A 20,486-nucleotide genomic window follows, 5' to 3' on the forward strand; every position below is an offset into this window, starting at 1 on the left:
TGCATTTAGCGCGCACCAACGCGTCCCCTTTGCTGTGCGTCTTCCATTGTTCTGCATCGGCTTCTTTTCAGTTACAAGTACCTACTCTTTGTTGTAATTGTGACGAATTGTTTTATTACTGGTTTGCATGACGACTCAGTTCTAGAACTCGAGGTTGTCTTTATCCATTTTCGTCATTATCGCAAACAAAAGAAGCACGGCGCAATGGCACCTACTGAAACCAAGATCCTCAGCGACTACTTGCTAGTCCCCGCCCAGCTGCCTGCAATCATCTCCTTGCAAGAGCTCACTGAGCTTTTTCCGCGATCCCTTCAGTCTTCGCCTCAGATCAGAAACTTGTATCGCGATCTGCAGACCCAGAGAAATGCCGTCGTTGATTCAGTTGCGGCCGAGATCGAAGCCGAGGCCAAGCGTGGCAAGGCCATGCGCCGGGTCATGATCAAGGCCAAACGTGAGGAGGAGGCCCCAGAGAACGATGACGAAGCCGAAATTGAACGCCTTGTAAGATTTGAGAATCGCCTCAGGATCGCTTGTTTACAGTGACTAGTAACAGAACTGACTAATGGCCCTCGTGGCAACTATCTGGTCTTGTAGCTGTTTGGCTCAACTTCGTATTCACAAACGCCCAAACATAACATTGGTTCCATTCTTCCCGACCTTGAAGGCGCCGTGTCGGAGCTTGAAAGTGAGCTTCAGCTTCTTGGAGAAGAAGAGGCAGCACTCATGTCGTCCATTCAACAGACAGTGGGTAGCATGAGCGACCTACGCTACGGCCGCTTTGCTAATGGCCAACTCCGTGATCAAGTGCTCGAGGGGCTGGCGAGCTTGCGAGACACTTGTAAATCCAAAAATTAATCATATTGGTGATATGGTGTCGCTTAATCCGAGCCATCATGGTGACCCCGATCTTCAAAAATCCCGCTTGTTCCTGCGCCCTCCCTTTTCTTTCCCCAATCGTTTGAAACATCCGAACGCGTTACCCAACAATCAACAGCCGTCTCCCAACCCAGCCGTCATTCAACGCCATTCCTTCATCATCCGCGTACTGGACGCTATGATAACTAAATCGACGGTATCTCCTCCAACTCCCTCACGTCGACATTTCAAAGTAAATTCCAGCAAAGGTCCATAATCTGTGAGACTTGCATAAATTTTGGAAAGACACCCTTGGGCTGTGTAACCACGCCATGGACGGCCATTTCCTTCATATCCATCAAAAGAGCGACAACGATACGTGTAGAGCACATCACTTGAACGACGAGTTTAAACAGTCTCAACTAAGAACGGCCATCACCGGGAGCGGCACCACGAGCAGGGTTCGCACGGCGGTTCTGCGCGCCACCCACGCTGCGGTTCCTACAACAAGAGAATGCGTGTTAGAAACCCGCCAAATGACAAAGTGTTGACAGTTTACTCACATCATCGTCCTGCTGAAGAAGGATACAAAGAGCATCATGGCCCACGAGGGGATGATGCTCAAGTAGTGGAGGGCGTAAGCAATGGGGACGGCCAGGTTATACCGGGCAAGGGTACCATCGAAGGGGTGGAGCGCGCCTTCGACGAGTTGAAAGCCAGCGGCCTCCTTGCCCTCCGTGGTTTCCTTATCGAATGTCTCGAGCAGATCGGCCGCCGTGATGGTGGTGAAGTTTAGGCGCTTCCAGTAAACATCGACGGCGGCGGGCGGGGGGAGAATATCGAAGACCCAGAGGGACGAAGCGCCAGCGGACCAGACATTGCAGAGGACAGGCTCCTCTTCACAATCGAGAACGGCTACATGGGGGGAGTTGGGGATAGTCGAGAACTTCTCCACCGTCTCGCCAAAGGCCTTTTCGACGGGTCCGCAGCGGCCTGTGATATGAGGATACTCGTTAGTTCTCCAAACCAGTTTATTGCAAGAAATAAAGGTTCATCATACCAAAGCACGTCTTGTTACCACCAGTAACCAAAACCCACCACTCCTCGGGGGTAGTGGCCTCGGGCTGGACGGGCGCGTACAAGGTATCCTTCCAGTTCGCGAGCGTGAGGCGCTCAATGTGCTTGGGCTCTACTGAGCTGCTGGTGGCAGACTCGGTGTCGGAAACAATGGGTTTCTGCTGAGGAACCTCGTCGGCCTGGGGAACGGCAGCGCCACCAGCAGTACCAGCGAAGCTTCCGAGGAAGTTTTGAAACTTGGCCTTGTACTGATCGAGGGGACTTTCGGCCGCTGCCAACAGAGGCAATGCCAGGACAATGGTGGACGTAGAGAAGCGCATTGTGTCTGGACTGGGGAGGAAAACCGTGAAGCTCGACTGGAACCGTTCAGAATGTTGGACAGAGAACGGGTCGTACAGGAAATTTCACAGGAAAAGAGAATCAGATGTCAAGCTGTCTTTTTGGTGTTAGCCCCAATGAAGTGATGTAAGGACACCCGTTCTCAACGGAATCTAGCCGAGCAATGAGGGGCCTGGCCGTACCTATCAGACGAGAGCCTGCGGTCTCCAGTCCGTAGCTCAATGCGGGCGGGTGGAGTAAGGCAAGATATTGGTGATCAATTCGGCGGGCAGGCAGAACGGGAGAGAAGGGGATGGGGACTTTGCTGAAAACTTGAACTGATAGAAGATATGGCGCGTTGCAAATGGTAATTGGATGGCCACCTAATAACACGAGCACAAGATGAAGACCAACAGGAATTTCCAAGAATCAACAGGTAAACTCGGATTTTCCATATCGACAAAATCGAGCAAGTCGCCGCCGTCGATCCAGTGTTCTCGGCCCCATTCCCAGCATTACGATACAAGCGGGGAACCGTAGCAACAGAGAAGCAGGTGTCAGGGGCCAACTGGGGGAAGCTTCAGCTCGAGACCCTTCTGTTCACAGTTTAACCGGCCACCCAACCAGGCTCCTCAGATTCTACCTAGTGTGAGCAGAACCCCACAAACCCCAACCCGAGGATCCTGTCGTGCCTGCCAGATGATGTGAGCCAAGCACTGAATGCCAAGAGTGCCAAGATTCTTATCAATAAGGTATTAATGACAAAGATGGAAGTGGGCACGGTGGGTATCAAAGCACCAGCCACAGTACAGTAACATCGTTGCGAGCTGTCATTGCTGTGGCTTGACTTCGAGGGGCAGTTACAGTTAGTTTACTGGCACCTTGACGACCTCAACTTCAATACTCAATCATAGTACTATTCATTTGTATCGACGGCGCATAACTGTTTACTTCAGATATGGTAATTTCGACTGGCATTCTTTAAAACGCCCCAAGCTAACCATGATAAAAGGCGCCCGAAATACCAAATCAAAAGAGGAAACGCGGTCGTCCACCTAACGCGTCCAAGGCTGGAGAAGACGCGTCGGGGCGCGCAGAAGAGACAGCAACACGGAGGCCGAAGCCAACAGAGGAAGCGCAAGCGGGAGATGCAGGAGGCGTATCCAATCCGGGGCCAAAGAAACGAGGACGACCTAAGAAGACGCCTCATACTGAACCCCAAGAGGAAGAATCCGCGCCTGCTGTCGTTGAGAAGCAGTCCAAACGAGGCCCTAAAGCTAGAGAGGAAACTATCGCGGAGGAACCGCTCAACCCTAAGAAGAGAGGGCGACCGCCCAAGGACCGTACGGAACATGTCAGTACCAATGCGCCTGCAGAGGAAACGAGACCACGGAAACGGAGGAGGCCGACTCCTGCTGCGGAGGAGCCAGTAGAAGACGAGGTCCAACCAGATCCGGAACCAACCAAAAGACCAAGAGGGAGGCCGAGCAAGGACACCGGAAAGGCGACAGCGAAGGGCTTGCGAGGCAGAAAAGAAGTAGCGTCCATCGAGGAGGAACCAGCACAGGAGGAGGACGTCCGCCGAAGTACAAGATCAACCAATCCAAGTCAGCATTCCTCCAAACCAACTCAACGTAGCAAGGAGAATAGACGAGATCCATCAGCACACCTGGACAACGGTCGCTCATCACTAGCCGAAGTATCTGCCTTTCAAGCTCAGAACCGGATGTCTCCTCCGCAGAACAAACAGACCACCAAGAGCAGGAAAGGAAAGAAGGTTGCCGAAGCCGAGGACGTAGACGTTGAGGAGGCGGCGCCAACACGACAACGTCGAAGGGGTCAGACTGTTCCAGAAGTAGAATATTCCGAACGTCCTGAAGCTGCCCGGAAAAACAAGCGCGGACCAGCACATCGTCCCCCCAATGCTACCATAAGAGAGAAGGCTATACCTGCAGCCGCTGCTAAGCAACAGCGGGCAGAGAAACGGTCAGCCAAGGACTCTGATACGAATACCCCGGGGCCAACAGAAAAGCCACGACGACGGAAAAATGTAGAGCCGGACGAGAATGAAGGACCTCCTGCTCAACAACAACCCAAAGAACCAAAGGAAAAGCCCCCGCCTGTCCCCAAATACCGCCACCTCACTTCTCGCACCCGACAGATCCCCCGATCCACCATCGCCTCCAAATGGTCACCGCTCGATCCCCCCTCCATCGCCGCAGTAGACAGCATTATCGCCGACGCCCATCGCCCGATCCTCTTCAGTCTCCGCGAAACCCGCAGCGACTCGAGTCGGTACGCCCATGCCCAAGACATACTGACCACCTTCGCGTCTCGTCTACACAAGAAGCTAGAGAAGGGCATGCCATTTCCGCCACCTTCTATTCCTTCTGTCTCCAAGCAACCGAGGGACATCAACGGCGAACCAGCAGGCGCAAGTCACGAAGCGGAGTTCGACTTTGAGAAGACCGTCAACGCGATCCAAGCGCTCGAGAGGACGCTCGATCCACTGCTACACTCTGTCGCACTTCTTAAGCGGGAGAAGGAGAAGGAGGAGCAGGAGTTAGAGCGGGCGTACAGGCGGTTGAGAACGCTGGAAACGAATGCGCGGACGCAATCGAGGGGCTGGAGGGAACGCGGAAAGCGGGACCACGTGTTGGCGCCGGGCATACGGCCTACTGGACCTGGTGCTGCAAGGGATTGGGAGGAGGAAGGGGAGATTGAGTTGGTCAAGCCCACAGAGAAGGACACACGTGGGAGTGTCTTCAAGGAAATCGAAGGGGACGAGGAGCTCGTCAAGGTGGCGCAGCAGTTGGGAAGCCATATGGAGAGTATGAGAGGGAACTTGGAGCAGATTGAGGGGGTGGTGCCTGCTATGGAGAAGACGAAGGGCGCGTTGCAGGGTGTTTTGCAAAAGTATCTCGATGATAAGCAATATGACCAGGTTGTGTTTGGGTAAGGCGTTGGCGGAGTTGTACTTCGGTGGTGATATCCGGACTAATTGTCCACGAGTCATAGGGGATATTTTTTTTGTTTTATGATCAAGCGATCAAGCCATGTAACAACAGCGTTGGACCATTTGTTGGCCATCTATTTGCGTGCCAGCCGCTATTCCTTCAGTCTCGCAAACGAGTTAACAGGCACACATTCTATCGGAAAGCTGACTACAAGATCACGGGTATTATGCTCGTCTAGAGGTATATATGCTCCTGGCGACGATCCCAACGACCAATATCGCATGGAAACTGCGGTTCCTTCATCCCCCTTTAATCCTCTTATGTTTGATCCCTTTATGTGCCCGTTTCAAAAACCACCGGTATCCCAACGCCAGAAATGCAAGGAACAAGACAAAAGAACTCATCTTCCCGACCCGAGGAAGGCTTCTTCCATCACGACGTCTTTTACGCCAACTCCGTCTTCACCCACTGTTTCCGCCCATGGTCAAAGTGGTGTCTGTCACATTAATCAATCGTCAGTAAGTGCCATCAACTTCATTTCCCCCCCAACCCCAAAAGACAAACAGGAGAAGAAGAAGAAGAGGAAGTTACTCACCCAGCCCACGACTCCTCCGTCAAACTCCTCGCCCCGTACTCCTCCTTCAAAACCCCCTCCACATCCCACGGCACCCACGCCTCTACGCCCTCGAACTCCGTCCTCCTCAGTGGCCAAATCTGTCTCGTCCCATAGCCATGATAATTCTTATCGCTCCACACCCCTTGTCTTGTCCCCGTCTCTTCGCGATCCTCACTCAAGCCCGTAATGTCCACATACATACCATTCTCCATATCGATCCACCGCGCATCAATCACATTCATCCCCTCCAACCTCGTCCTCTGCGCCCAGTACGGGTTCACATCCAACAAGTACTTTTTGACATTGACATCGCCCTGTTTGCCCAGCCCTTCCTTTTCCTCTTCTTCCGAGAGGGTATACACGTAATCGAATGTCGTCTGGTTCCACTCCCGCGCCATCTCCCCCAGCGTGGTGTTGCTAACTTGGACGTCGAGATCATAGTCCCACGGCATGATGGCGCCGTTCCAGTACCACCCTAGCAGCGTGCCGTGCGCAAGCCAGGTGGTCAAGGAGCGCGACGAGGTCATGAGCAGGTAGGACCGGATGAGGTGGCGCAGGTGCACGAGGTGGGGGTCGTAAGGGACGGGCGAGGTGAAGAAGCGGGTGTCGTAGTGACTGAGCTCTTCGGTCCAGCCGGGTTCGTGGAAGTATTTGCGTTCGGGGAGGAGAGGGTCGTCTGTGTTGGTGTCGGTCGTGCCATCGGGGGTAGCGGCGTTGGTTGTCTCGGCCTCTTGCGCTTGCGCTGGTGCTGAGAATTGCCTGACTTCGGCTTTGGCTTGGGCCTGGGGCTGAGAGACGGCATCGTTGTTGTTGTTGGCTTTGACGGCACCTTCAATTGGGAGGGGGCTGGCAAGTGAGGATAGGATGAGGGTCAAGGCCATGAGGAGGGTCAATAGGCGATCCCTCCATGATGTCGTTGTGGCTTGTCTTCGTGCTGGTGTTAGTGAAGACCACATTTTGTGCGATTTGAATTGCTGGTTTGTGAGAGAACCGTGACGGAATGTCCAGCCGGCGGTGTCAAGCAAAAAAAGAACAATAATGGGTTTGGATCAGAAGGAGAAGAGTCAAGGTTCGCAGATAGGTATAAATTAACTTTTTTCCAGTTGCCTTGCGAATGCGCCGGAAGACCGGATGAAAGACGAACTCAAGTTCGACCCATAACTGACGAGGAACAGGAACTAGGTGGTTTTGACTTCCCCAGCATTCAACGAAAATTCGCAAGCCAAAAAAAAAAAAAAAATATCAACATGAAATCAACGACTGGTGAACTGCCAACCGAGTTAGTTAGTTAGAGAGAAACAAAGCCACGAGGGCTTGCGTCACCGTGTGCAGGCCGATGCCACGGTAACGGGGTTGTGAAGCCGGGGGACCCTGTTCATGATTGCGCGGCCTGGGTCCACGGATATAAATGGGAGCTCGGGAACAACTGACTCGGGTGTGTCTAGAACCATGGAACCCCTGATGGCCGGATATAAGTGGTAATGTGTCGCGTGTACATACGCGCGTTTGTGACTAGCCAATGTGGATAGGTTCGATGAAAAGGATTCGTAAGTACAAAGTGTGATAGTGACGAAAGTGGGTAATAATATGTGAGAAAAAATCTATCACCTAGGTGCGATTAAGGAGGAACTAAGGATGAACGGCGAAGCTCCAGATCATGTTGTGGACTTTGGGGGACCTTTTGATGCTTGGGTGTATCTAACTGACTGTACAAGTGACTTGGATTGATATAGGTCATGATGGCTTTGAGAAAAGAACAGCAAAACAAAGCGAAGGACTTTGAAAAGAACGAGGACAAGAGCTCAAGATTGACGAAACCGAAGCAGTGAACAATCTCATCAGGTGCTAGAACTCGTTCTGGACACTGTCTAATGCTTCACATAGCGCAGTTTCATGACATTTCAGATTCCCTTCATGCTGATATCGTCTCATTGTGGCTTTGTCTGTCTCCCAGGTACATCTGTTGTTCGCTGAGCCACTGTCAACAAAACCCCAACCCTGACTCGTTCTCGGCACAAATCACCGATGAACAGACCTTAACGCACAGGTAAACGTGCACATGCACCCCAAAACCGAGCCACTTGATGCCTTTGAGAGATGGCCCGACAACCTAATGACAGCCGGTTCCCGCCTGCCAGTTTCTCACCTACATTACAGAGCATTTCATGTCACTTTGCGAGTTGTATGCGGGATGCGCCCTGACATGGTCGTGCTTTTTGCCATCAATCATCCGTTGTTACAGTCAATCACCCTTATTCTTGTATTTGGTCTCATCAAGATTGATGGAAATGTTTTGTTTTGTTCTACTCCTACACTAGATACGCCATCGCCATCAACTTCCCTCAACACCGCCATTAGATCAAAGCCATTGCTCCAACGGCTAGTACCAACGCCTTGCTCCTTCCTTTCCACTACCCATTTTCTCTTTTTTGGAAGCAAACTACCAGACCGAGGGAGAGGAGGGGGGGGGGGGGGGGGGGGGGTATCTTTGATCATACATCATTTGTCCATCACATCCATTCCATGAAGCAGAAAGAAAGTACGCTCAAAGAAACTACGCTTTCCATAACGCCGCAAAACGAGATAAAAAGAGAGATCCAGCATTAACCAGTCGCAGGCTATACTCAAAAGATCTTGGAGCCTGGATGAATGTCATCCTCATAAGCACTCGGATCCATCTTGATGATTCCCTGCGACGCCGATCCCTTCAAGTGACCACCACTCGTAGCAGCAGCAAAAGTGGTGAACCGAACCGGGCTAGAGAGCGCGTTGTTGTGACCGCCGCTGGCACCAGGGTGGCCGGGGGCAGTGTTGTGTTGGCGTTGCTGCTCTTGATGATGATGATGCTGATGCCACTTGTTAGACTCGTCCAACGAATGTCCACCGCGTCTCACTGGGCTCTGGCTCCTAGTCTGGATCTGCGCCTGGGTCTGAGTTTGGTTCAGATTCTGTTCCGGAATCGGCGACGGCGGTCCCTGATACTGCGGCGCACCACCAACCCAAATCCCGTCGCCCGAAGTCGTAGTATTCCCCGACTCTCTCTGCTGCTGTTGTTCGTCCATCGTTGTCTCACCACCACCGTTGCCACCATTGCCACCAGCAGCAACCTCAATCATCCCCCTCTGCACCTCTCTCTCAACCACCGCCCTGAAGAAGCCAACACACTCCCCCAGCTTTCTCTCTTCCGTGTCTCCGGCGCCCAGCAGCCCGCACAACGCCCTCGCTCCAACAAGTTGCTTCGCCACTACCGTGTCCGGTTGGCAAAACGTCCTGATGCGCATGGCTCTTGCATCTGTCTTGGCGCCGTCTACGATACCCATGATAGTAGTGGTGTTGGCCGCTGCGGGGCCGTAGAACTTGAAGTCGTTGACGTGTAAGCGGACAAGATCGAGTTGGGTTTCGAGGTCGTACCGGAAGGAGACGACGCGCGGGCGGCCTTTAGATTGCCATGTGTCTGAGATGCGGCGGACTTTGTTATGGTCAAGTAGACCTAGGGAGAGCTGCGTGGTGATGTAAGTGTTTAGGAGGGTGGAAAGGAGGAATTCAAGTTCGCAGTAGAGCAGCGATTGCTCGCGAGGTGTGAGACTGATTTGCAAGGTGCGCGGGGAGTGAGGCTTGTTGGAGTCGTGGGAGGAGCGTTGGTTGTTCGCGTTCTCGGGCAGAGGAGCAGAGACAAAGTCTTTGGCCTTTTTGACGAGGTTGTCGAGGAAGCCGGGTTTGCGGGCGGGAACGGCGGTTGATGGTTTCTTGTTTGTGCCGTTGGAGGTGGCGGTGTTGAGCTGATTGTTGGGCTGGGCGTCAGAGGGACGAGACGTAGACTCCAACCAGCCGTTTTCACCGATCAAGGTCTTGGAGGCCATGCGCATGTTGCGGTTGGGGTTGTTGATATTGTGGATTGGGAAGAGAGGAGTCAGGGCTGAGTAGTGGAAGTCATCTGTGCCTGTGGCTCCGTCGGTGCCAGGCCGGTCAGCGCTGCGGTTGGATAACTTGGTGGGAGCGCGAGTGACTTCTGGGCCTTGGCTGCTCTGAACAGGCTCCTCGGAGTTGGCCCAGTTGCTCCAGTTACCGTAATCTTGAAGGATGCTGAGGGTCTGGGAGTATCCGCTATCATTCTCCTTGTTTTCCTTGACAACGTGAAGGGGACTTATCTGGGAGCGGAAACGGGGGTCAGGAGCCTTCTCTTGATTCTCCTGGGAGTAGACGGAGGACTTGTCTGTGGCCACAATTTGAACAGTCTGGGAAGCCACTCGCGCATCGGGCTCAGGAGAGTAATGGATGACGATGGGTTCACGATGGGCCGTGACCTTGGCGTGAAGACGAGCAATGTCGGTGTCGATGGGGACAGGAGGGACACGATCTTGACGACGCTTTGAAGGAGAGGGAGAAGCCAAGCGGAAGGCAGCTGCCTCGGCAGCACGTTGTTCCTGCTGATGCTCTTGTCTCTGCCTGCTAGCGGACTGAGGGGACATGCATTGCTGCTGTCTCTGTCTGCTCACAGTCTTGGGAGAATCGTACTGCCGATCCCACGAAACCTGGTGCTGATGGAACTGTCTCTGCTTGCTAGCAGGTTGAGGCGACTGGTAAGAGTCGGAGCCATAGCCAAGCCGGCGTTGCTCAGACGTTTTCGGTCCCGTACCTCTTCTGACGGGCGAAGGCGAGCGCTGTCTGGGAGGGGTAGCAACCACCTCTTGCTGGTGCTTTCTTCTCTTTGCGGGGGAGAGAGATCTGAATCGTTGCTTTAGCGTCTGGTGCTCTTTGGCCTTGGGCTTGGGCTTGACTGAATCGACGACGTCGGGCTGCTGAACTTCAGTCTGAGGAGCTTGACGACCGCGCGATTCTCGTTCTGTGTCGCCATCCTCGGATAAGCTTATGCGGGTTAGCATTGGTAAAACAACCCACATATCGCTGGTTATCTTACACTTTGGCTAACTTCTCCATTTGCGACTCGGTCAAGCTGAGCTGCAAGAAGTGGTGAATGTTCTCGGACGGCTCCCGCGGGGGAGTGGGGGCACGAGCATTCATTGACTTGGATACGGGAATAAAATTGCCACGAATGGCCTTGCTGTCGTGGGCATACATGGTGAGCTCGTTGTTCTGCTGGCAAGAGGCAATGTCGAAAGTTGGTCGAGTGACTGACGGAATATTGGTGGCTGTATCCTGCGGGGGTTCACGCGTCGTAATGGATGATTGCTGTTGTTGAGATGTCTTTGTGTTTTGTTCCGAATGACCACGATGATGCTGATGATAGGTCTTGTCAGGAAGCTGATCGGGCGTGATGTTTCCTTTTCTTCTCAGCGGAGGAGGATTCGATTTGCCTGAAGAGAGGGAGATGTTGCTCGCGACAGGGCTAGATAAAGGGGCAGCAATAACTCCGGGAGTAGGAAGACCAGTTACCCAATCTTGTACTCGGTCCATTGCGTTGCAATAATGCGAATACCGCGACAATAGCAAGCAATAGGGTGGGTTGTTTACTGTTTGGGTCTATTCAGACAGGTGGGGTATCTATTGTGATTGTCCGGCCCGGAACTCGCACGAGAAGCGATTGTGGAAAAAATGAGTTTGAGGTTCGCAACACGCACGGCCAAAACCATTGGTCAATGGCTGTGTCAGTGATCAGGCAGAAACTCAGGGCGGCCCGTCAGGAGGAAGGAACGGCGTCCCGGACTCGGTCGGTGTGGGGTAACCGTCCGAAGGTTGGACTTGGGAAGAAACCTTGGCCCTTCAATGTCAGAATCTGGTCACCGGGGTGACTGTCACCCGGGTGAAGATCGATGGCAATACCTTACAAGTCCCGGTAAGGAGCCCTGACCTGCTTGCTCGTTATTAGGACCATTCAAAGTTGAACATCACTGGACACGTCATCTACAATCTGTCAGGCTATGGGACAGGAACATATATGTGTGCCGTCTTCCTGAGTCCATCTAGGTTGTTCTTTAAATCCACGTTCCTGTTTCTCCTTCGGCCGCCATTCACATATGATTCCCATCCTCAAATTTCGAAACCACAAGTCACAGGTTGAAATGCCCATCTAACTTTGAGCGAGTGTCCGTTAGGCGGCTTAACAGATAGCCTTTCTTTTTTTTTTTTTTTTTGAAGCTCGAGGAGGTTTCTCGCCAGTACATGGAAGCATAACAGCAGACTGAAAGTGCCATATCTTCATCTAATCCGCCAGTTCCCCAAATGATCAAGATCACAGACTTTCAAGAGCCCGCTATTGACTCGGTCCTCCAGTGTTATACGTTGTTACGTTGCATAGTGGCACCTAGGTATTCGACACTCAGAACGTCCTGTCCAAGGTTGTTCCATTATAATCTGGACCTTTGAACGGACCTATATTGTGACAGCAGGAAAAGACCCTGTGGTTATTATGGTCATTTTATGCTTTAGGAGTATTCGTTCTTACTGAAGACACATGTGTAAGGTGCAAGGTTCAAGTGTCTTGTCATCTCGGGCATGTCGCCTTCACATGCTGACATGGCGTTCCAGAGTACAAATCCCGAAGACATTGTATTTTTGACGGGCCTGATGTCACAGACAGTTAGCCTTCCATGTTTACAGCTGTCACTTGGTGGAACTATATCTAGAGCTTTGTGATCGTTGTTGGTGTATCAACCTTTTGGTGACTCAAGTCATGAACCTCACAGCATGAATTTGGAGCGCCGACAATCCTGATTGGATTTCGGCTCAGGAGAGGGGACGTGAAATCTATTTTCTCTATATAAGAAACTCTAGTGACATTGGATGCTTCATGAAGTTGATGTATGCATGCTGCACTAGTTACAAGCTTGTCTTGTTCTTTTCCGATCCTCTCTTGAGCATATCTCTAGCAACTGTTTTCACTCGCTTCGCAGAAAATAACTTGGGTATCTTCATCATGAAAGACCGTTTCAGTCTTGTTGAACGACACGACAACAAAGGAGAATGCACAGCCTGCGATCGCATTCGTTCTCCTCCAACATGAAGTTGTGGCTCAACGTATGGCACTACTTCGAAGTGTCCACAAGACAATTGATCAAATATTATCTAATTTATTCAATGTTCACAAGTCATCGGATTAAGAATGTTTTCGTTTCACTCGCCATCAGGTATACAATAGCGTATACACGCGCGACTGGGGCGCTACAGGAAACACCACCAAGCTCATCCCTTGACATGTACACCAGTGACGAGCTGGAGAGATGGAGCACACTCAGGAGAGTATGAACGCTCTGGTAACTGGCCTGTCATATGTATTATGTAGGTAGGGTAACGGCCTCTTCGATAGACCTCAAGCAAACAAATGGCGGCCACCTCAAGCAAAATCGAGCTGCGAAGACTATCACCACGAGAAATATGTATTGAGATATTCAATGAATGCGGCAAATATATCTGCAATGTGAAACTCCCATTTCTCATTGCGCTCGCCACGGTTTACAATAAAGGCCCAGACATTCGGGGAAATCACCTACTCCAACCACGACCGGTCAAAAAACATGGTTGAAAGTCCTGTTACCAACGATAAAACATCAGCGTTCTTTTTTTATAGAAAACTGTGAGTACGTCAAACATACGACCAACCCTTTCTTCAAGAATGTTCCATTATACATAGAGTGGTATATGAAAGACACAAAACACACACAATGTGAGACCGGGTAAGCTTGCCGGAAACATGCACCTTGCTTATTTCATAGCTCCAATGAAATGACAGGGGATTCGAGAAAAAAAAGAAGGCAAACAAAATAAACGGGGATGGCAACTAAAAGTCCACGATCACACATGATGACATGGGACTACGCGGCTATCCGAGGGGAAGAAAGTCCTTTTAGCCCTTTCGGCCGTTACACAAAAGTACGTACCTACCTACCTACATCTAACCTGCCTTGCTGATTTGCTTGCTATCTATCTGACGTTACCTCTACTTAATCTGTCCTGAACGAGCGGGCAGCTAGTGTTCGGTTTTCGGCATCTATGCACGATTACATGTACAGTTAGATCAATGGTCAGACTGTGAACATCGGAGTGAGAGGCGAAGCGAAGACGGATGGGGATGTAGAAACAAGAAAGTCCATTTACTGATTACTGCTTGGGACAAATTCATGAGGAGTTGATAATATGTTCCGTCCACTTCCTAATCTGGTTGATCGGGCAGGGCTAATCCGGCTCGGTATACCCGGGTTTATTGCAAGGGAATACGTAAATGCGCAGAGTGTTGTCGATCATCCTGGGGAGGGTCCAACGTCAATTAACGGACTCGACGGCATGCCTGGCCACGAAACCAGGAGAAGTGCTAGATAGGTAGTCGAGAGAAATCCCTCAGCAGCCACAGTTTTGTCGGGGAAAGAATCCAAACTTTGCTGTCCTGCCCTGTACTTACATGGAAAACAAGTAAATATACCTACCCTACCGTAAGATTTAGGTTGGAGCGAGTGATAGCTTTGTAAGCTCCATTGCTCCGTACGTCCGTACGAGCGATGAACTCAGGAAACTCGGTCGACAACCAAATGTACCTTACCGAACTCAAATCCGTTCCATGAACGAACGAACGGTTTCCGTGAGTATACTCCCCAAGATCCTTCACATGTATAGCATCTTGATATACTCCCCGACTCCCTCCAGTACCCATTGTTGATGACGGCACCATAGTCGAGGCTGATGGGTAGATGACTATTGGATAAAGAAAAGAGACCACAGCGGCAGTCGGCTCGGCCCGAAAGAAACTTCTCACCTGACCGGGCCAACGGCTTGCCCAAAGTCAACGGTTCTACAGAATGTTTCAAACCCCGTCAGGCAGACAAAGCAGGCAACCGGTGGAATGGCAACTCTTTGTCCCGTAGCCCAAATATCGGGACCGAGACATTTGTTCACCCGTTGATGCCTGTTATCTTGTCCGCGCCCAGCAAGCCACCAGCCACACCAAATACAGCCGCACGCGGCCAGCTTCGAGCCTTTGTGACCTCCCCTTGTCTTGGGGGCGTTTGCTACTTCCCGCGTGGCTGGATGTATTCATTCAATCATGAACTCTCTTAAGACTTTCGGATGAGTGAATGGAAAGGAATAAAGTTGGCCCACGACAGTCCTGTGAAGCGTGTGTGCGCGCCAGATGTCTCTCATCTGAGGCCTACTAGATATCTAGCACAATCACAGGCTCGAACAGAAAGGACACGGCGTTGAACGCCTCGTGAAAGCCTCGTTGTTGACGAGGCAAACATCAGTGTCTGTCTGGTGTATACTACTTTATGATCCCAGATTCTAAGCATCGATAAGAATTAAAAGGAGAGGCGTTCACGGTCTGCAATGAGGCGTTCATAAACGCGTGGATTCTCCGTTTTTTCTTACCCTCTAATGGAAAGAGAAAGCTGGGAAGGCCAGTCAGTCAGCCAGACTGACTGAGGCAGCCAGCCACAACAGCCCTACGAAATTGTATGATGCCATCCATACCGGCCAGATTGAGGCAGCGGTTGTCCGTGGTGGTCCCGTTCAAGAAAGATGTCGGGAGCTCTTGGCACGATTTGTCCTTTGCCTGGAGGCTGACGGTCGGCCCAATGTCGGTAAGGTTGATGAACGTGAGGGTGTATCGTACGATATCATGTGAAGGGAGTAGCCTCATCTCGGTCCCCTACTCTCTGTCATCTTGTCAGTTTGGGCCCAAGGGTCCAAGAGCGTATGTGATGCAACAGAAGTTTCGACTGCTCACCTGTCCTCTTCCGAGGACCCCTATAATGCCAAACCCTACTTCTTAAGGGATCCTGCCCGATCACGGCACAGTCCGCTGATGGAGGGTGCCAGTTACGACCAAGTGGTGCATAAATCTGTCCACTATATGCAGCATCCGAGAACCGTTCTTCCTCGAAGTTTGGTTCTCATCTGTCCTCTGCCCAGTCCTATCGTCACGGTTACATTCTGGCTCATTTCAAGGGCCCAAGCCTACTTCTACGTATGGTGTCTGTTGTAGTGTAAGTGCCCGCAAATGGGTAGTAACTCCAAATGCTATGCCGAGCTCGTAGGTAACAAGCATCACACTGTCGGTGTCATCCGTCGCCTTGTATTAAAGGGGAAAAAAAGAAAGAAAAAAAGAAAAAAAAGCGGGGCTGCCAAATCCAGACCCAGTAGGAGCCAGTTAATGAGCCCAATATCGAGCCGTGAGCCGCGAGCCGCACATTGTCGCAGAGCGAACTAGCGATTACCACGGTATCGTGTATTCTGGCCTCTTAGGCAGTCTATATTGATCATTGGGCACCGAAATTGCAGGATCACCGCGTCGGTCTTGCGTTCCAGCGCCCCGCTTCGGCCCAGCAAAAAAAATTGATATTTTGTTGATAACTCATCTCGGGAAGAAATGAGTGTTGTGGTTGCTGTTCATATTCCACAGCCATGTCAGCATTGCAGTACGCAATGGTGCAAATGCAACCCAAAAAACACATCACGCAGAGTCGCGAAGAAAGAGGATGGTTCGTTAGGCTCAGGGACCTAACGGTAGTTACCATTCCGAGAGTAGAGCTGGGATCAACAGTAGGTGTGTAGTCGGATCACGTAGTGTTTCCGTGTGGAGAGCGAAAAGCCAGCCTGCCAGCCTGCTCTGCCTGTCCACCAACAAATATTTTTCATATGCAATCGATACCAAAGACGGGAAAAGGGCTGACTAGGTTGCCAAGAGTGAGCTGGTGGGGAAGGTACATTGCAGAAGCGTTACGTCCGCTTGGAAACCGTCCAACATCATTTCGATACGGCGTCAACCGGGCGGTTTAGCAAGACAGGACAGTGCTTACTTTGTATATAGCGAGTTGATCGGTAGCCATCCGGATGTCCTGGGGAACCATGGGGCTTGACGGACAGGTTCACAAACAAAGCCTAGGTCCATCGTAGTCTGGTTTAGCTGCTTCGCAGGGGTGATGCCTCACCTTGGCTGCCTAGGATAGCGCGCACCACTGGCAACTTTTCGGGAGACTTTGTCACTGGTGATCTGCTAGATATGAATTAGTCTGACATGTTGGCAATCTCAAAATCTAATTATCTGCCGGACCGCTCTTTCAATCCTGTTGACCGGTATTGTACTCGAACGCCATCACCCACTGTGCTCAACTGGTCTCACTTTCGCCTTGGTCATCAGCAAAAGAGTCTTTTGCAAGGATACCACCTTTTGTCTGGGTTGACCAATTTAATGACGTCCCGAGGAAGCGGCATACGCCATATAAGCTTCGTGACATCTTCAAATAGTACGGAGATCTGCCATGAGGGTTTGAAGATAGACCAGGATCGCCAACCAGCATCTGCGTTGCCGGCTAGTAGGTATGTTTACGATCTCGAGGGCTTGCCGTGACGATTCATGTCAAGTCATGATGTTGTATGAAGACCTATCGTTTATTCGGAGCACACTAGGAGAATGTTAGCGGTCACAACTAGTGGACGTCCAGCCTCCCAGGACCATTCACTTGGATGTTCGAAAAGCGAATACGGGAGAAGAGGGCGCGAGCGGCGGTGTCCGTTTAAGTGACCTAGTTATTGATATCAGGCTGACCGTCAGCCAGGAACCCCTAAATAGAACGTTGGACATCGCCCATCCCCATTGGGAACATTTTTTCACGTTACTAGATGTTCGGGGTCTCCAGACGCCCTCAGACAGGAAATAGTCCGGTTCATGTGATGGTGTCGTTCTGATGCCGGTCTGTGGATTTCTTTGAACTCTCGACTCGCAAATAGACTCTTGAAAGCATAAGTCTTGTGCCATGATGACGGTCCTATGCTCCTTGACGACACCGGTGTGCATCTTGCCGAGCTTGGCGAGCAATAGAGGTGCGCAAACGGGAGTGTGCATGGCGCTCCGGTACGCTGATATGGGGATCTGATATCTATTCCCCGTACCACAGTATGAATGAAGGCCCTTTGTGTGTGATGTTTTGTTTGCTTCCGATACACACTTGCTCTGGACCAGAAGACCTTTCGATATCCGAAGGAGCTTGTTACGAATCGGAAAAGCTCCCATCGCCGTCACACTACCGTTGCGTGGTGCGCCGCCACCACCAGTGGCCTGAATAGCCCAAGTAGGTTATTCGCAGTTACACGACATACCGTCCTCTTGATCCCATGACAGTGGCTAATATCGTCTTACGGGCACCCTTTCGCTTGGTCGAAAGCTGTCACGGTAATCTTTCGCAGAGATGGCGTTTCTCTTTTCTTCTTTTATCATTTTCTTGGCTCTGCTGGACACTCGCGGCAAGCATGGTTGACTGGCAGATTTGGTACGTCTGTTTGGCTGACACGATGCTGTGTGTCTCAGAAAACGTCCACTCATCACCTCCAGAAGGTTGAGTTGCACTCGGAGTGAATCTCCGTGATCATTCCATTCCATGTAGTGCCCTGCAACACTGTGCAGTGCTACATGGGCAGCAGAAGCTCGCCCAGTTGGGTAGTGTCTTGCGATGCAGCAGAGAGTTGATTGGCATGGAACGCTGCTGTCCAGTTGTACCTACGCGGTATTCAGTGTAGGTACCGTACACGTAGGCGCGGCAGGTACGTATATGTACGGCCCAGAACGACGCACATGTAACCGTTCGGATGTTTCCATTCCTCGGCGAGGGGCGCACTTTGTCGGTTTGCGTGCCCAGTGGTTGATTCCACCCCATGTGCCTACCTTGCATGCCGACTCAACTCCGCTCCTAAATCCAGCCTATCGGTCTTAGAAGTACCTATTTTTCCGCCCTAATATGTGAGGATGCACCCAACTTTTGCTTTTGTAAAAGCGAATTCACACTTTGCGGGATGGCTACCGTGTTCTGTCATATTTCAAAGAAGAAACTGGTGTTGAACGAACTCACTGGCGACTGCGTCAGGTACGTACAGTGTGCTACTGCTTTTCCCAATCTTGCATGTACAGGGGTTCGCTCAATTGGGCGGTGCAGTTGGATGCGGATACGGCCGAACGGGCTGACATATTTGCTCAGTCTTGCAGAGCGCCGATCGAGTGATGTTCGAAACACGGAACATGGTAGTTGCGGGTGTCGGCCCTGGAATTTGCGACAAGGTGCTGGCAACCGGGAGGGCGGAGCAGATATTGAAGCTGGCTGATCGCAATACACCCGGGCGCATCCGGCTCTCCGGGCTGGCTCCCCTTCACAGGATGCGCGGGGCCCGAGTCGTAAGGGCTCGGGAAGGCGGGGCAGGGATGACCCCAGCATTGGGCGAGCCTCCCTACTGCGTACAGCACTCAGCCTCTGTGCTGGACCCCGTCAATTCCATGTGAAACGCCGTGAAATAGGCGGACAGGGGCGTGTTGGCCTGTTGTACGCTCTCAGTATGTATGTATGTGATGTACTCCAACCGGTACGACATCTGGAGGCATTGGTCTGTCGCTCCTGTCGCTCTGTATCTCGCTACACTCGGACTGACCCGAGGAGCCGCATCCTATGGTGTTGGAGAGCGATGGGATGGCCAAGTTTGTCGCGGAATGGTGCCAAGATGATCTAGGCTCGCCGTGTTATTTTTTGCGCGGGAGTTCTCATCGAGCAGAGGTCGAGGTAGCATCGGCATAGATCTGGTGGCTACGATAGCATCTGGGTAGCTTGGCCGATAGTGCTTGCAAGGTCAAGGTATGACCTTGGTAATGGTAGCTAGCGGGTCCCTAGCGAGCCAGCCGCGTTAGCCAACCGAACGATCCAGCGCCCTGCTGTTGTCGCTTGTACATCGCAGTATGTAGATGGGGAGTGATGAGATGATCTGGAAAGCCAAGAGAGGCCCATTTCCAACTGACGAGATGGTTGTACTGAAGGCACGGAGACACTAAACCAAAATGGGAGAGAGGTGCATCATCTTTGATAACCAACCACCAGTCTACTGAGGAAGGGAACTCGCTCACGGGTACAGGTCCATGCAGGTGTCGTCGGGTTAGGCGGCGTGGTAGGCACAGGGCACAAGGCACAGACTGAAGCCTGCTTACATACCAACCCCCCCCCCCCCCCTCAGATATACTAGTAGTGTCGGGTACTGTTGAAGGGATGGGTGGCTGCTGCTACCATGGCTGCTGTCGTGGGATGCCACGCAGATGATGGTAAATAGGTAAGTAATGGCCAACCTGATGCTAGCTGAACGGGAGTGAGATTGCTGAAACGGCGCCATCCAAATTGCTGTCGCCAGTCCGTCCGTCACGAATTAGCGTATCTCGATATTATGGGCTTTGCTGGAGTGTCGGTGGCGGACTTGAGATTCGTCGTTAGAGACGCTCTGGATGTTGATGAGAAACGGGTTCTGACCAGTCGGAGTTCGTCTTTGTAAATTAAGCCGCTCACTGCAACAAGTGGAGAGAAGGAAAAGGACGGGACCAGGTTCCGGTTCGGCGCATTGCAAGGACAGGTACGTACTCGTAAAAGTGGAAGTACCGATTTTGAAACGGTGACCGGTGCAAGCGGGGATAACCAATAAGAGAGAGTGGGTTTCTGGGCTTGGTGAAAAGAGTGGAGCATCTAGGGCAGGGTTCCTTATCCGATTTGGAAGATGGACACCAATCTAACGAGACAGTTGTGGCTTGACACTCAGAGAGCGTGGCTGACATGGACCAGGCACCAATGAACTTGAGAACATGTCCAATTCACACTCTTCACACTCCGACTCGACCATTCCCATTCCCGACCGAGATCCCGACGCGACGAACTACATACGTGTACTAAGCAATTTCGAGAACGAGATCGACGACA

The 20,486-nt window shown here is 51.7% G+C and overlaps 7 protein-coding genes across 7 annotated transcripts; 3 read left to right on the forward strand and 4 right to left on the reverse strand.

Moving 5' to 3' along the window:
- Positions 1-66: 66 nt before the first annotated feature.
- Positions 67-867, forward strand: NEUTE1DRAFT_84183 (uncharacterized protein; the record flags this gene model as incomplete). The annotated part of the gene is made up of 2 exons (XM_009853977.1): positions 67-501; positions 595-867. The coding sequence occupies 2 exons, from the start codon at positions 205-207 to the stop codon at positions 853-855; spliced, it is 558 nt and encodes a 185-aa protein (XP_009852279.1).
- On the reverse strand, positions 831-2,299 carry NEUTE1DRAFT_65502 (uncharacterized protein; the record flags this gene model as incomplete). The annotated part of the gene is made up of 3 exons (XM_009853978.1): positions 831-1,356; positions 1,419-1,848; positions 1,916-2,299. The coding sequence occupies 3 exons, from the start codon at positions 2,250-2,252 to the stop codon at positions 1,278-1,280; spliced, it is 846 nt and encodes a 281-aa protein (XP_009852280.1).
- Positions 2,300-3,017: 718 nt separating this feature from the next.
- On the forward strand, positions 3,018-5,240 carry NEUTE1DRAFT_147309 (uncharacterized protein; the record flags this gene model as incomplete). Its single annotated transcript, XM_009853979.1, has 2 exons — positions 3,018-3,032; positions 3,263-5,240. The coding sequence occupies 2 exons, from the start codon at positions 3,018-3,020 to the stop codon at positions 5,207-5,209; spliced, it is 1,962 nt and encodes a 653-aa protein (XP_009852281.1).
- A 178-nt stretch (positions 5,241-5,418) lies between these two features.
- On the reverse strand, positions 5,419-6,924 carry NEUTE1DRAFT_123190 (uncharacterized protein; the record flags this gene model as incomplete). The annotated part of the gene is made up of 2 exons (XM_009853980.1): positions 5,419-5,703; positions 5,803-6,924. The coding sequence occupies 2 exons, from the start codon at positions 6,777-6,779 to the stop codon at positions 5,652-5,654; spliced, it is 1,029 nt and encodes a 342-aa protein (XP_009852282.1).
- Positions 6,925-8,447: 1,523 nt separating this feature from the next.
- NEUTE1DRAFT_123191 (uncharacterized protein) lies at positions 8,448-10,902 on the reverse strand (the record flags this gene model as incomplete). Its single annotated transcript, XM_009853981.1, has 2 exons — positions 8,448-10,689; positions 10,742-10,902. 2 exons carry the CDS (start codon positions 10,900-10,902, stop codon positions 8,448-8,450), a joined length of 2,403 nt encoding a protein of 800 aa, XP_009852283.1.
- Positions 10,903-13,721: 2,819 nt separating this feature from the next.
- NEUTE1DRAFT_45010 (uncharacterized protein) lies at positions 13,722-14,425 on the reverse strand (the record flags this gene model as incomplete). The annotated part of the gene is made up of 3 exons (XM_009853323.1): positions 13,722-13,768; positions 13,883-13,953; positions 14,202-14,425. The coding sequence occupies 3 exons, from the start codon at positions 14,423-14,425 to the stop codon at positions 13,722-13,724; spliced, it is 342 nt and encodes a 113-aa protein (XP_009851625.1).
- A 919-nt stretch (positions 14,426-15,344) lies between these two features.
- On the forward strand, positions 15,345-15,806 carry NEUTE1DRAFT_101982 (uncharacterized protein; the record flags this gene model as incomplete). The annotated part of the gene is made up of 3 exons (XM_009853982.1): positions 15,345-15,378; positions 15,441-15,601; positions 15,726-15,806. 3 exons carry the CDS (start codon positions 15,345-15,347, stop codon positions 15,804-15,806), a joined length of 276 nt encoding a protein of 91 aa, XP_009852284.1.
- Between the last annotated feature and the right edge of the window lie 4,680 nt (positions 15,807-20,486).

This window comes from Neurospora tetrasperma (assembly GCF_000213175.1).
Source record: "Neurospora tetrasperma FGSC 2508 unplaced genomic scaffold NEUTE1scaffold_4, whole genome shotgun sequence".
Lineage (NCBI taxonomy): Eukaryota > Fungi > Ascomycota > Sordariomycetes > Sordariales > Sordariaceae > Neurospora > Neurospora tetrasperma.